General features: G+C 43.5%; 1 protein-coding gene across 1 annotated transcript in view; it reads right to left on the bottom strand.

Annotated features, from left to right (window-relative positions):
- The window catches only part of GBF1 (golgi brefeldin A resistant guanine nucleotide exchange factor 1), a 99010-nt gene extending 87804 nt beyond the window's left edge, over positions 1-11206 (bottom strand). Inside the window, 3 exon segments of the mRNA XM_030951228.1 lie at positions 4034-4100; positions 5406-5511; positions 10981-11206. Coding sequence (XP_030807088.1) covers positions 4034-4100; positions 5406-5511; positions 10981-10988 — 181 coding nt within the window. The 5' untranslated portion in view covers positions 10989-11206.
- Between the last annotated feature and the right edge of the window lie 4857 nt (positions 11207-16063).

Here is a 16063-nt window from a genome sequence, read left to right as displayed (position 1 = left end):
AGGTTCTCCTACGGTTACAGTCATTTGACCTTTAGCCAGCTCTTAATGCCCCAGCCAACCCTCTAAAGATGGAGATTTGCAGCAGCTTCTTGTCTGAAATAAGCCATGAAAAGATTCTTCTGAACCCACTGTACAAGCATTCATTTAAAATGTCATGAATGTGCATGAAATCAGAGTGCTTCTAACAGCTTACTTTGCAGCTTCTGTTTAAATGCACTAACTCTGAACCACCAGAGGATAAAAGGCCTCAAACCTTGCAGTCTGGCACTCATGGACCTAGAATATACACAAGCACCTCTTCACAGGTGTGTTTACCTAGTTTAAACCTTATTTAAATAGACTCTTGATGCACACACTTTCCACAAACACCTGCTTCTCCCACTGCAGTCATGACTTGCACAAGGCAGTTGCAGTCAGTCATTCCCGTCCTAAAGCCATCTCACACACCAGCAGGCAGCACCTCAGGCATGAAACTCCTGGGCACTGACTCAGCTCCCTGGTCAGAGCAAAGCACAAACTCTGTAATGAGGAGAATGACTACAGAAGTATCTGCTCTTACCTCTACATCATAGCAGAATGGTCTGAAGACTTCAACAGCCAGAGAAGCATTTAAGGAAACCCAATCCTCATGAAATCATGGAAAAGTAGGCTTATAATTAATTAATATTTCAAATTATTTGTGGTTATAAAACCTTTCTCTGCTGACCTAGAGAACATCCTAAGTTGGCACCATTCATGAAAGAAACAGTCTCAGTTATCACTGGATGTTGAAAAGAAGCTTCCTTTTGGTGACCTAAATCCGTAACAAAACTGACAAAATGAACAAATGTTTCAACATCCAGACATATTTTTCAGGGTACTCAGCCCACTTTAAAGAGCAGTCAAGTGGAAGCTGTGGTGACAGTGGCCCTTTATCCAAACTTTTATCAATAAAGGTTTTCATCAGTTTTAAAATAACGTTTGAAAATGTAGCTATATTTCAATTTTGCATGCATGGCCAAAGCTTGATAGTCATTGCTTCCATATGGTCATAATTCAGGACACTGACTTGCTTTTTCTAAGCACTAGAAATATGACACACACCATCAAATTTAAGCTTATTGTGGTCATCTTACCATTGCAAGCATTCAACTATTAAATTTATCTTGGATTAACTTATGCATCACCCAAGACAACAGAACCTCTGTTTCCTTTCTGCTTTTCAGGCAACTACTATCAATAGTAAAACACATGAAAATGTAGTCCATGAAAATGTAAAAATGGCATCCAGTAAATCAACTGCCAGTGGATCAGAGGTGGACATGCTGTTCATTTTCAAATTATTAAACTCTTTTTAAAAATCTACAAAAAATTCCCACAGAAATGAAGTTTATCAGAATTTTAAAGAGAAACTTGAAAATATTCAGGTTCAAGGCCCTTATCTAGGTATGCTGAGCTGCAGAAGTGAAGTTTCTCTTACCATAGTCATGGGACTGTTTGTGCAACACAGCTTCTCTACATGCTTCCTCCAAGAGCACAGGTAGAGGTTACAACAGGATGGGATACCACACTTAGCTGCAGGCAAGCTTTCCAGCACGTAATTTAGTTACTCTTGAGGAGCAATACTTTGAAACAGGAATCTTTAGCTGCTGGGGGCATACAGTGCATCTTTATACCCTTGACCAGGGTATTTCAGCATCACAGTCATGACAGAGTTAATACCCACTAGCTCAGAGGAGAACAAAAGGTACTCCACTGCAACATGCCTAACATTTACATTGCCTCTCTTTGCTCATTAAACAGGTTTTGGTTAAATAATGAACAAACTGTATTACAGACTCCGATGAGAATTCCAAAATTATAAATCAACTGGTAAAGCCCAGAGGAGAATGAAGGGAGTGGGAGGGAAGGAAGGATAATATTGACTAATATAAAGGGCGCAGCTTGACAGTGGATATTCCTGCCACACCTGATCAAACATGCTCCATGGGGGAGGGGAAGGGAGGGAGAGAGCAAGAGGGGAGATGGGACAAGGCAGCCTGAAATTTGCATCCGGAACAGATTAAAATGGGTTCTTGGGGGATTGAGAAAATACATAATATATATTACTATAAATGCAAAATTGTACTAAAAGCTAACTCAAATGTCAAAGATTACAGCTTGAATAAATTTAAATATAAAAGCAATGCGTTTCCATGAGCTAATGAAAGAGACATGAAAGGAAGGTCTAGGGGAAAAAAATCACCAAAAACCCCCTATGCTGGGGACTGGACTTTTGATTGCCTGCAAGGTGATGCAGGATACACTGCATCATTCAAAGCATTGCTTGGGAACAAGTCCATGTCTAAAATGGAAAAAAGATGGAGCACAGCAACGATGTCCTATCTCAAGACACTAGTCAGGAAATAGCAGTCACTGCAGCTGAAATCACCTGTATAAAAGAATCCCATGTAGTCAAACCAACATGCTGTCATCCCCATATACAAGCAATTATTATCTCAGCAGGAACAACACTTACCTGATGACTAATACAAAGGGAGTCTCTGAATCTCTCAGTACATTAAACTTTGCTTTCTCTAACATAAGCAGATAGTGAACTTGCATTTTTTCCCCAACAAGTCAACAGCACATTGTACCTAGCTGCTCTAGATAAATGGCCAGTCCCTGACATTTACTTACACTGCATTTATTTGAGCATCTTGACAGTCCCTGCTCTTGATGAGAAGAGGTATTTGCAATAACGGCAAAGAACTTCAGGAAGCTTATTAAAAAAAAAAATCATCTCAGAAATGTAAAATTTCCTCCCAATACAATTTTGGTGACTGCACATATATCTTACAGAAGGTGAGTGAACTTACAAAAAACCCCACAAATCCAGACTGTCATGTCGTCCAGGTACAAGCATAACATCCAGAATAAAGACATTATCCAGAAATGCAAGCTGTTCAGGAGTTCCCTAAGATGACACGATCTAACAGAAAAATCCTGCTCACAACCACAGAAAGTTAACCTGGCAGAGAAAAGCAAAGCATTACACTTACAGGCAGACATGTAAGAGGAAGGAATAAAGGCTTAGAACTGGCACGTGTCCTCAGCACCTCTTGTCAGCATCACCTGGAAGCAGCACTACAGTGCTTCTAGAGAACACACTTTTTATGGGATTCCAGACTCAGCACTGATGCAAGAATAAGCATGCTTCACAGCTAGAAATGCAAAAGCTCCATCTCAAACTAAGGTTGAGTGCAGTTCTGAACAGTCACTGTAATAAAGGGACCAGAAATGAAGTTTACTTTCAAATACTACAATCAGTACGAAAAATCCTGGGAAGAACATGCAGAATGCCATATGGAGTTTAAGATTAGCTTCACCTCCAGACTCTCAACATATACTTGGGGTACATTTAAGCAATCACTCCTGAAACTACAAAACCAGAAAATGTTGGGAGAAATGGAGAAAGATGGGTTGTGAGAAAAACAATGCTCAGTATACACACCACAGCCTTGTGTACTAATTCTCTAATCAAGACAGATTTTCAGTGCAGGTGATCACAAAGTAAGTCTTTCCCCTGAAATCCGAAAGACCCAAACAGAAACAGAGGTCTGTGCTTCACTTATTACATGATGAAAGCTAACAAACCAAAGAATGTGAGGAAAAAACAGAAAGAAACCACTTTCTAAGCAGATTTTGTCCATCACTCACAGATCAGAAGGCATAAACAAACCACAAAAAAGCTATGCATGATAATACACTAAATTTCATATACAACTACAAGCTTCAGTATATCAAAAAAACATGCATCTTTATAAAAATGTGTGCGCATACACACACACACTAAAAAAAAAAAAAAGATATCCCTACAGACAGTGGCAGCAGTGGTATTTCTGCACTAGTTTACATTGATATTATTTGCCCAAAAGTATGTGCATGTTTCCTCTTTTCTTGTTCTTCAATAAATGACTTCTGGTTAGTAAATAAGACAAATAAATACACCTGTACACTTACTTGCATATACCCTCACAGGTGCGCATACCTGCTAATTTCTGTAGAAGCTTACCTGTTATATTATTCAGCACTTCTTTTAGGTGGCTAAAGCTATGCAGCAGGGGATCCCTCTCTTCATCCTATATATAAGGAGCAAGTAATTAATGAGGCAAACATATTCCTGAAGACAAATCTTAATAATGGGTCTGTTAAAGACCTCACCATCACATTCACAGAAGCGCTGTGGTTTGAGTTTATCACTGTCAGCGTGTTTACACCATCAAATCCAAGAGAAGCATTTCTATTTTCCTGCCAGTACTCCCCAATATCACACAGCTGAAATGTCAAAGCATAGGTCCAACACTGAGCATTCTGGTTTGGTTTTATTGTCCTTAGAAGTATTTCTGATTAGCCTTCTGCTATTCAATAAATTTCACTGCAAATCTAACAATCTAACTCATACCATATTGAAATGGCTCATCTGGATTTGCTATAATGTTAATCTATGCAGATTGTAATGGGAGCAGAAATACAATGACATTTTATGCCATTAAAATAACTTGAAGAAAGAATCACAGTGCAATATTTATATGAATTAGCTGCATCCTTTAGCCTTAGTCTATCTTTATGACATTAAACTAAGGAGGAGCAGCAGTTTCTCCAAGCTGAGTGCAGCCGCACCCACACCTCGAGCAGAGAGGCCGTGAGCTCTGATGAAGAAATGCTGGTTAGAAAGAAAAAGGGCCCTGCCCTTTGACAAACTGAAACCACTTGTGCTGGATGACAGCCATCTGCTAGTCATGTGACATTCCGAAGTGCACCACTGATTCAGGGTGCCACATCCACACGTTTACATTGTGGCTGCCAAAAACCTACCAAAGCATGGTTACACTTGGAAATAGTGTTTAGGATTTTTACCAAAGCAGGTTTGAAACTATTGATAAGTTTTAGTCAGGAATATAAACAGCAGCAACAAAACAAAGCTGAAAACAGATACTATGCCATATGAAAAATTTAAAAATACTCTATATATAATTACTTCCCCAATTTTTATTTCATAGCTTTTGTGATGAAGACTGCCTTCCCAGGAGGGTACAAAAGATACATAAAAACACTGCGCTAAATAAAATAACACCATATGTGGAAATTCCCTGACATCCCCGATGATAAAAGCCTAAATGAGATGATTCCCACATGGAATACAATGTGGGGTTTTGTATTTACAGGATAAGAATGTAGAAGACTCCTAGTTTTGTAGCTTTGGCAATCAATAGCACGAGATGCCCAAAACAATGTAAACAATGCAGAAAGTTATTCCAACTTTACTTACAAAAGTACTTTAACAAGGGCTACAAAAAACTGAGGTACTTTTCCAAAGTCAGCTGGTTTCTGCCATAGGTGTTTCCACCTGCTGCTACAGATGGCAACAATTCAAGGTAACTTACCAGATGTGTGTGAGTGCTCCATCGGGCATTACGCTTTATGGCTCCCACCACTGCGTTGATTTCACCTTGTACAATGTAAATGTTCTTATCCACCATCCTGACAATTCTGAAAATAAAGGTAATTCAAATTAATCTCTAGCCTCTTAGAGTAATTGTCTTCCTCAGATTAAACAAAGTTGACTCCAACCAAGAGAAGGCCTGCAGTGATGCAAGAAACTCTTTCAAATTTGTTTTGTGCATGCACAAAATGCAAGTTAGTACATGTAACAAATACAAGTACTTCATCAAAAGAAAACACTTCTCCATAGCGTGTTTTCAAAACCATGAGAGCAGACAGTTAGTTCTAACAGCATCTTTGTAATGCAAGAGATCACTTTGCCAAGGTACATTCCTCATTTTTTTTGCAGTCTATGTAAGCTGTCAGAAAGATAAAGTGTTGGGGTACCAGGACAGACATCCATGGCAATGCCACAACACATGTATCTCCAGCACTTATGCAAATTCCTGCAGCCCTACACAGAACACAAAGCTAACCTTGTACTCTCTTAAATAAGCATCAGTGGGATGAATGAGCTGGCCAGAGCAAACCTCTTTGGGACTTAAAAACGTTGACAAAATAAAGTAATTTGTAACAGATGTTGATTTCACACTTGCTTCAGAAAAAAAAAGCTTTCAAGAAAGCAGGAAAGTAAAAAAGATGTGAGTTAAACCCCACAAAGAAATGAGGAAACTGGAGACAAAACTGTATGGAACACGGGGAGAAAAAATGAGAAAGCTAAAGGCAGACACCTATTCTCCTGTAGTCTGAGGTCTTTCAGGGAAAAAACTTAAACTGATGCATCCAGAAAGAGGCAAAAGGGGGGGAAAGAAATTAAAAGCAAGAAGATTTTTGACAGTCTGAGAGAAAGAAGAATAAACTTCTGTGGGACTGCTCTCTTTATACTAGCTGTAGCTCAGATACAGTCAAGCATCAAGAAGCAAGAATGAAGGGGAATGAACAGACAAATGTTTATAAATAAAAAACAGGACTTATAAAGAGGCCAAAGAGTCAGATGATACCATGTCTGTAAATGAGAAGGATTTAGTGATATGGTAGCCAAATAATGAGAAGTTTTCAGGAAAAAGAATGAAAGGAAAATGAGGACTCCAGCTTGAAATCACAATAGGTCATCCACAGGGAAGCAAAAGATTGGAAACAGGTGAAACAGACTGATCACAACACTTCAAACCTGACAGGCTCATTTAAAGGACTCAGCTGGGAAGGGGAGGCAGGGGCTAATAAAGCACAGAGAATATGAGAAGGACTTTTGCCCATGTAACAAAAGCAAAGCTGGAAAGAAATGGTTTTGGTAGATTACACAGGACCTCAGAAAGATCCCCACAGAAATTTCAGAATATTCATCCTGGATCTGTCAGGCTTCATGTTAATTAGCATGTCTGAATTCTCAACAATGCTTCAAATACACAAATATCCTCAGAATGAAAGAGACTAATTTGCTTCAAGACTCCATAAATAATGGAAAGAAAGCAAAGTTTTATAAAAAGATATCTCATCAAGGACAGCATCAGATTTGTTGCTTCATTTTTTCAGGTGTTAGCAACAGAATGCTCTTATGGCAAAACTGTTTATTTCATTAAATGAATTATACATAATGGTACTCCCAGGTGTAAGACGATAATTTAAGGGCAAAGACAAAAGTATTTTGTAAGAACAGTCATGATGGACAAATAGGGCTTCCAAGTAATTTGCTTGTGCCCTGAAGAACAAAGGTTTATATCCTTCCTCCAGAATATATAACAGAACTACCAATACACTTCCTACTCATGTGGCTAATGCTTGAGAGATGTTCCCATCCTCAACAGTAAATTATTTCATACATTATTCAGATGATTGCATTGAAATACCATTGATCACAATGTTTCTATTTCACTTCATTGTCCTTGTTTTAGTACAAGGCATGAATGGGAGATTTCCCCTTCATGTAGAATTCCTTGCTTGTTTATTTTTTCTTTCAGTAATTCCATTATTTTCTGTATTTCTACATCAGCAGTTTCAGGGCTCAAAATTCTAGTCTGGGGAAGTACTTCTGAGGAAATACTTTATACACTCTTATTTGTCAGACCTAAGTTTTTCCTGTTCACTGTTTCAAAACAGTATTGAACATGTAAACTGTGTAGCAACATTCCAGGCATTTAGCAAACTGACATGGAAACATTATTTCAGAAAGCATGTAAATACCAGACAGACATATTACAAATCTTGCACATATATAGATACTCAATATTTCTGACAGTATTTAAAGTGAAGCTGAAGATTAAATGCTGTTCTGCATACTACTGAATCTGCTTGTAAGACTTCTATTTCTTCTCCTCTGTTTTTAACATAGAATAATTAAATAAAAACTTGATTAAAACTCCGTCTCTCCTGAATGTAGAAGACTTAAAATTCCCATCTAACTGCAAGTGGCAAAATATGAAGAAAACAGACAAAACCCTCCAATACACACTTTTTCCTTTTCACCTGATCCTCGCAAAAACTCCGTGTTACTTGGCAGGGCTCTCCTGACATATGAAAATCCTGGAGAACTTAAGGCAGTATTTCATTGCTAACTGTCTGAGAAGACTCAGTGAAAATGACTCCTTTCCTCATTGCAGATTCTATTAAATATAACTTTATTCAAAAGTACAAAAATTCACTTTATGCAGGCCAACAAACTCATTTCACCAGTGCAACTGAAACAACCTATCATGCTGCAGATGCAAATTCCCACTCAGGCTCTGAACATCAGACATAGAGCTCACTTCCCCACCAACACTGGGTGGAGATGGAGGGAAATACTGCTTTATATTTAAGCTTGTAGCTAACCAAGCAATAGCATTCCAAAGTAAACCATAAAGCCAACAGAGCTTTGCAGCTTCATGTTGGAGAAGGAAACAGAAAAGAACTACAGAGTGAGCATGAAAGACAGACAACTACTTTCAGACAGATGCACCTTGTAAGATAAACTCACCAAAGAATCATTCATCCATGTAAAACTTTAAATTTGAGATTTTATTTCAAGTGATGGATACAGTTTCACTAAACTCCAAACTTCCCAAAGGCTACCCCTTTTAATTGATTAGGTAATTTCTGTATGTGTTCCTTCAACTGCAGCATCACCACAAGGAACAACTGATCACACTTTAGAGCTCAGAACACAGGTCCTGAATCGAAAGAAGTTTTAAGATTGAAATGAATGCTGTGAAGCAGCAGAGAAAAAAAGTTACACAATTTACCAGACCAGCACTGAATGATCAGCTGGATTTACAGAAGCATGGTGGGAGTCAAGCAAAACCACCAGACATTTGTTCAACTTAGAGAAGAAAAAAATGTTAACATGAATTCAGGCTTAATGTTACAAAGCTATGGTCTGAAGAAAGGAGTATTGTAAAAGTGTTGAACAGGTTAACTGATACTAATACTAAAGATCATCAGCAAATTTGAAACAGCCTCCCTAGCAAGGGCTTTGTTTCAGTACCTCTTGATCTCAAACCAAGAATAAATGCCTTTCTTGCAAGCAATCAAGCACAAAAATATAGTGGATTCAATACAGAAATAAATGGGTTCAGTTCTGTGGTCTTAAGTTAGGGAAAAGAAAAAAACCAAAGAAAAGTACCTACTAAATTTCAAATGCTTTTTCAGCTCCTTAATTCTTCAGTTAGTTAAACTGAAGGGTTATATAAACTCCTGTTTCTTAGTCAAGACAGACTCATACATCTGCTTAAAACTGCAGATTAGTCCTCAGATATGCTCCTGCACATACAAGTTCAATAGAAGCACAGTGACAATGACAGCTCCAAACCAAGGCAACAAGGTGCCCAGGCCACCACAAGAAGGGAGGCTCACTGACGTATGGTCAGCTCATGGTCAGCCTCAAGAAGGGAGGCCCAATGCTGTTGTCAGCCTCACTGACAACAGCATTGGGAATGCTAAGTGGGAACAGGTTGATGCCTAATTGTGTAAGAACAAAAGCTCATATTCATAACATTGTCAAAACCTTCAACAGTGTTCTATGGATAATAATTATCACTATTCTGAGACTTCTGAAATAGCACCACATGTAGAATCTTCATATAAAAACATTAACAAGATTTACACCTGCTAATGTTATTCCACACATGCACTGAACATTCCATTTCTCAACCTCGGAATGTCTTACCCCCACACATCTCAATAGATAAGAAGCCAAATTATTCCTAGTATTACCACTCCCTCTGCTGCAGCAAATATCTGTAATTCTTCTGCAAACAAGCAAGAGTTAGTATCAGAAGCAACAAGGTCTGGCAGACTTTCATCAAGTCACTTCTTCCTATCATTAACTTTAGCCTTCAGCCATGGCACCTGATTTAAACCCAGTGGCACTACTCCAATAAACAGCAGTAGTGAAAAACAATATAACCACAACACAGAAAGGTAGTATTTCAAAGTAGGCTTCGGTTGACCCAAATTTTTACTGTTTATGACAATGCAGGAATAATCTAGATAGCTTCTGACCTAGATGTGCCCACCAGAGTCCTGATACAATACACTGCTACTAAAACAGAACACGCAACCTTGAATCACAAACAACTCCTGGCAATCTCACAGCCAGCTAGGCTTCCCAGAAGCCCAAGTGGCAATCAGAAAGCTCCTTTTCTTCCTAGACCTCACATGGAAGGTATATGAACACCTACACAGAAATTTAACTTGCTTGGGTTTTTCAAGTAGTAACTGGTCTGCAAAAAGCATCAGAGGCAGCAAAAGTTCAAAGAAGTCAGGATGTTTCTCCAAAGGCTAGCTCCTAATGCCTGGACAGAAGTGAGATAAAACAATAATTTGTAAGTATGGAAAGGAACTGTGCAGTCCTGGGCATTTAAGAATGCCCTTTAAAAGGCATTCTTAAGCAGCAGCAGCATGGTAGCAGTGGCACATCAGAAAGGAAGACAGGGACAAGCTTCTCTGCAAGCCTCCACATTCAGCTGCAGCAGTGAGACTGGGCCTGGGAATCAAGTAGAGAAAGGCAAGTCGCATTTACCTGTCAAAACTGCATAGTAAAAATGAAACCTAAGGTTATTATGGTGAGGGACATTTTCTTTTTTCCAATTATTTCATACTGTTGAAACTATCAAACATGCCACCGGATGAACTCCTAACACAGACGCTAAGCGGGCTCTGAGCTTTCCCCCGCCACAGCCATGAGCTGACCATACGCCAGGAACAGCCTGCCGACACCGACTGCAGGCAGCAAGGCGCCGTGGGCACGGGGAGCGGATGGTGTGCAGCTCGCTCCGGCCCTGGCCCCGCTGTTCTCCGCAGCCCGCGGCGGTCGTTGCCAGGCGGGCCCGTGCGCCCCCCGCCCCGTGGGCACGGCCACGCGTGTCAGCCCCGGCCGGCCGGAGGGGCGGCCGCCGCGCCCACCCGCGCCCGGCCCCCGGGGCTGCCGCGGTCCCGTCCCCGCCCCCGCCGGTCCCGCAAGGTTCCCTCGCCGCCGCTTCCCTCCCGCCCGCCCCCACGTCGCGACACTATCGCGACAGGCGGTCCCTGCCCGGCACTGACCCCCGCATCCAAAATGGCGGCGCCTGCTCCCCGCGGCGGCGGCCGCTTCACATAACCGGGCGGGCGGGCGGCACCGCGGGCGGGAGGGCTCGGCCCGCCGCCTGTCCGCCCCTTCCTGCCGGCGGCGGCGGAGGCGAGGCCGCGGAGCGCGGGGTTCGCGGGGCACGGGCAGGGACACCAGCCCCGCTCTCTCGCACTGACGTGGAAACCGGCGCACCGTGGCCGCTGCCTGGTTACTGCGCAGACGGACAGCCCGGACAGCCAACCCCCGCACGATGCGCCGCGCAGCTCTCCTCAACGCCCAATGGGAACACGGCTTGCCACCGGAGGAGGCGGGCCCTGCGGTGACAGCAGCGGGGAGCCAATGAGAGGCGAGAGGGTAGAACCAGCAGACCCGCTGGCCAATCGCGACGCGGTGCGGCGCCGCGGCCTCGCCTGAGCGGGCGCAGCCTGGGAAGCCGGGCGGAAGTTAGCGGGAGCGCTTCCCTCGCAAAGCATTGTGGGCCGGGCCGTCCGCGGCGTGTGGGAGCCGGAACTGCCCCGAGCAGGGGGCGTGAGGGTGTGAGGGCATGAGGGTGACAGCGCTGGGGTGCACAGCCCGCCGAGGGCAGCAGCGCCTTTCCGCCGTGCTTCGCCAGTATTTCCCAACTTGTTCCACAGCCTTTTGCAGCTGGTACCCCGCACGGCAGCGTCCAGAGGAGCGCACGCCGCCTGTCCCTTCTCCGCAGTCCTGCTCCCCAGTAACTCCCCTCAGACCTGATCGCTTGCTCAGGTGGGGCTACAAGCCACGGGCTGCAGCCTTAGTTCATCCAGCTCAGCGATCTTAGCAGACGGAGACCACAGAGTTTAACTGCTCTATGAAGCCGCTTTATTGGCCTGCTCTTTGCAGCAAAAACAATCACAGCTTTGTAGCTATACGGCACTTGGCAAAAGGAGTTCTTGGTGCTGCTCCCTCCTTCTCAGGCGCTTTCTATGTCTATGCTCCAGTAGCAATGCTGTGTGCCTTAAAGGCAGTAATTTGCAGGGGTCACTACTTTTTTAAGCCTCTGCCCATTGAACTCGGGACAGAGGGCAGAAGGTTCTTGCAGCTGTGTTACAGTTTTACAGCTCTAGAATCTTCAGTCAGGTCGGCCTGGGGATCAGTTGTGACAGATGTTAGCTACCCCAAAATCCTACACTCTTTAGGGAAAACACAAATCACTGGAGTCAAGAGAAAGGTGAAAGGGTCAAAAAGTATTCATTCACTTTTAATCACAACTTCATCTACCACAGTGTGACTGAGGAAAGTTCTCAGACAAAGGCTCAAGGGAATATCCAACAGCACTGTTCCGTGGCCGCCCAAATATAAATCTGAGGCTGACTTCAATGCCGCCCTAAAAAATGGCCAGGTATCATCACGTATCAGTAGCTGTCAGACTATTTATTGCCTGATCGAGGTTCAACGTGCCTTACATTGAAACTGCTGTCACCTCCCAGCTCTGACACTGCCAGGGGACCTTCTTCAGCCCAGCTTTACCTGGCAGCATGTAGGAAGTCTTTGGATTTGGAAGTTTAAGCTGTAATTGCATTAAGCAGCCACATTCCCTACAGGTGAAGCAAGAAAGAGCATGCTCCAGTGGTCTAGCCACAGGCTCCAAAGCTAAGATACAGCCTCTGCTGCAGCCATGGTACATGCAGTTTATCTTGAGTTCCTGAGCATGAAACAGACAGTCAAATACTCACCGAGCCCAGATTTCATATGCCACCTAGGCAATGAGTAAAGGTTTGCAGAACAAGCAAATTAGTTGCTGATGCTTTCTCTGTCCCTTTTGCCCCACTCCAGCAGATGCTAGCTAACAGCCTGGTGGTATTTGCCAGACATTTTGAAATCCACAGGAGTTCATCTGCCACTCCATCCATCTGCTCCCTGCTCTGGAAAGGGGATTTCAGGTACTGGCTCAGCCACTGTACACCTTGCAGCTCAGTCCAGGTTTGTCATGGCTGCCAAGAAAGGGTCTGGACCTGTCATGCCTTCTTGCCCCTCCCAGTGTCCACTGTGTATCTCAGGCTCCCACCCAGTCACATCTGGTGAATTGGACCCTGCTAAGGTGTTATTTATGGAAGCCTGTCACGGAGCCTGAAATCAAGCCAGGCAGGAGCCTTCTGCTTCACCCAAGTGCATCTTACTGCATTAATAAAAAGCAAACATTGCAATGTGCTTTGCATTTTTACTTACAATCCAGCACTGCATTGTCTGGAGAGAAAAACAATGTGGTATGGCCCCACAGTGCCTGGCGAGGAGAGCTCCCTCTCACGCACTACAGCACTGCGTTAGTCAGCCCTCAGACAGCCCAGCACCACCCTGGCTGCACAGAAAATCCTGCTGATGGGACAGAGTGGCACCAACGTCTCCAACCTGGCAGCAGTGGGGAAACCTGACTTGCCTGGACTGCATGATCCAGCAGTGTTTGAAGTGAGTGGTGCTATGGGCACATGTGGGCAAATGGGAGCACTTTGCACCAAAAGATCCAGGTGTAGGACCAGGACATAGGATAATCCTTTGTTCCTTTATTTCCAAGATAATGCACTAGTTCTTACACACAACATCATGGTACAATGAAACCAAAGATCAGACAAGCAGTCTGTGCACATCCCCCTGCTATCTGGTCAGGAAAGCTTAGCTTTATCTTCACTGCAAAGATGCAGCTTTTCAGCAGCTTCTGTCTTGAGTATTCCTCAGCCCACAAGGAGCATATGGAAGGGATGCAAACTCACCAAACTCACTGACAATCATCCCCTCAGGCCTGTCCCAGCTACCTGGCTGCTTTCATGAGACACCTGAGCAGCCAGCCCCTTGCAGAGAGCACAGTCTCCATATCACACCAACTGCTTGCCTTTGGTGAGACTGTTAAAAATCCACGCTGTCAACCACCTGCACCTCTGCAATCTGCACCAGCCTTGTATAGTCCATAACTCCTGCTCAGGCACTGCCAGTTCGTGGTTATCTTCAGAGCCCAGATATCAGACCCATGGGCACTTGTAACACAGGAATTTTCCAGCAGGTTAGGTAGTCTGAGATCTTCCCCTCCTCTTGGAGGGTTTTGCTGTTTCTCAGAAGCTTAGTAAGGTCTCTAGAAGAGAGAGCAGAAAGATGGAGTTTCTCAAAAGGTACAAGGCGTTGTCATGGCTAGAAACTATGTGCAGCCACTCTTCCCAGAGCTAAGCATCCCCAAACCACTACTGATCGTGTGCAGAACAGTGTTTCTAAGCAGCTGCTCCTTTCCAGAGCTGCTCCTTTCTCAGGTAGAGATTAGCCCAAAGCCAGCTGAAGGATGACCAAAGGAAAACTGATGTGTGGCATCTGACAGAATCTGGAATCCAAGTCAGGACCTACAACTGAAACAGCAGAGCTGCTGTTGCAGAAACAATTATAAGGATTAAAACACTTCTCTTGAAACTCCACAAACTATTAAAAGCTGTACAAACTATACCAAGTACAGTATTAAACCTGCAGAGCAGACTTCTAAATTGAAAATATGCTGCCAGCTGTTCAGCTTAACCTGTGTCTCCAGAACACTCCTCCACTTCCCAGTGACATCAAGCTCCCCCAGTGAACTTCCCAGTGTAATGTTTTCGTTGTCTCTTCTTGGCCAAGGCAAGCCATGCCTTTTTGGCAGGAGCAAGCTGGGCTCAGTTAGTCATATCTTTGTCACTTCTTGGCTAGACTACAGCTATGTGATACACCTGGGCATGAAGCCCACAGTGATTGTCAAATGCCAACTAGAAGAGCATGCTGCAGTGGCAGCCCTGGCTGCCACAAGTGCATCAAACTTACCTCTGCTCTCTAGACCACCTTCTGGCATGAAAGCCAAGCCAAATTCAAGCTTGAGTCCTGATCTTTGAGGCATTTGCTGGCATGGACCCAGCATGGCTAAAAGATCAGTTAAGACACAGAGATGGAAACCATAATCATCAACAACTCCACCACTCTCCAAGAGCAGTGAGCCCATCCAGCATGAGGACCATGTTTGTCTGTGGCAGAGACAGATCTTGTCTGAGAACAAACTCTTCCCAGCTGGTGAAAAAGGAAGGGTGTCTAAGATGCTGAGTAATTCCCTTCTTTTTCATATCCCATCTCTCTGCCAAGACATGAATCAGGGTCACTCTTGGTTTAGTTTGCTTTTACATTTTTTCTTTTATATTTTATTTTATTTAAAATTGTAACATCAGTCTCCTGAGCCCATGTGAAGCTCTTGTTCTCTTCCCCAGCAGTGAAGTCTCCTGCTGGCAGGACAAGATGCACCACAGCTAAGAGGTCTTGGCACTAACCAACAAGATCTACATTTCAACAACAAGCACTAGAGCCTCCCTCCCAAAGACACCCTTCAAGGGTCAGTCCAGCAGTTGAATTGAGGATGCCCTGATGACAAACTCCTTCTGCAGGTCCCTGGATGGTCTAATCCAAGAGTCTTTGCACTGTGCTCTGCAGGGAACCAACTTGGGACATGGTGCCCAAGAGAAATAGCTAAAAATACATTTGTTTCATTATCACTTGTTAGTGTAAGCACAAACTGTGTTTGCAGCAGGCTACTGTAGGTGAAAGGTTTGGAGAGACAGGGAGGCAGCTGAAAATAAGGTCTCTTCATTGCTGCAGACCTTATGCTCGGTTTTCCACTTCCCTGTGGCATGTGGTGATAGAGACAGACTGCCCCGTGGAAAGTGCTAGTGCTGTTACACTAGCTTCTCTCTTTCTACACTTGCTTCTTCTAATGGAGACAAACCTACGCCGGGGTGGATTAAAATCTGAGCTAAAAACAGATGTAGGCCAGCTTTCTGTCAATTTTGGCAGGCAAAAGAGCAGTAAGGCAAACACACGCCCCAGATTACTACCATTAAAAAAACATGGTAATTTCTCACAAGTATGTCAACGTTGTGATTCCTTTTAAACTCTCTGTATTTCTACTGAATTAACGTGTCAGTGAATGTTTTTGAGCAATAATCCATAATGCCTGGCTCTGCTTAACCTCTTTTTACATCCTGTGTTGCTCCGTGTGCATTTGTCTTTCCATGCGTATCTTTATGTCTTGTTATGCATTTATTACGC

Source organism: Camarhynchus parvulus, chromosome 6 (assembly GCF_901933205.1).
Source record: "Camarhynchus parvulus chromosome 6, STF_HiC, whole genome shotgun sequence".
Classification (NCBI taxonomy): Eukaryota; Metazoa; Chordata; class Aves; order Passeriformes; family Thraupidae; genus Camarhynchus; species Camarhynchus parvulus.
This window is presented reverse-complemented; position numbering and strand designations above follow the sequence as displayed.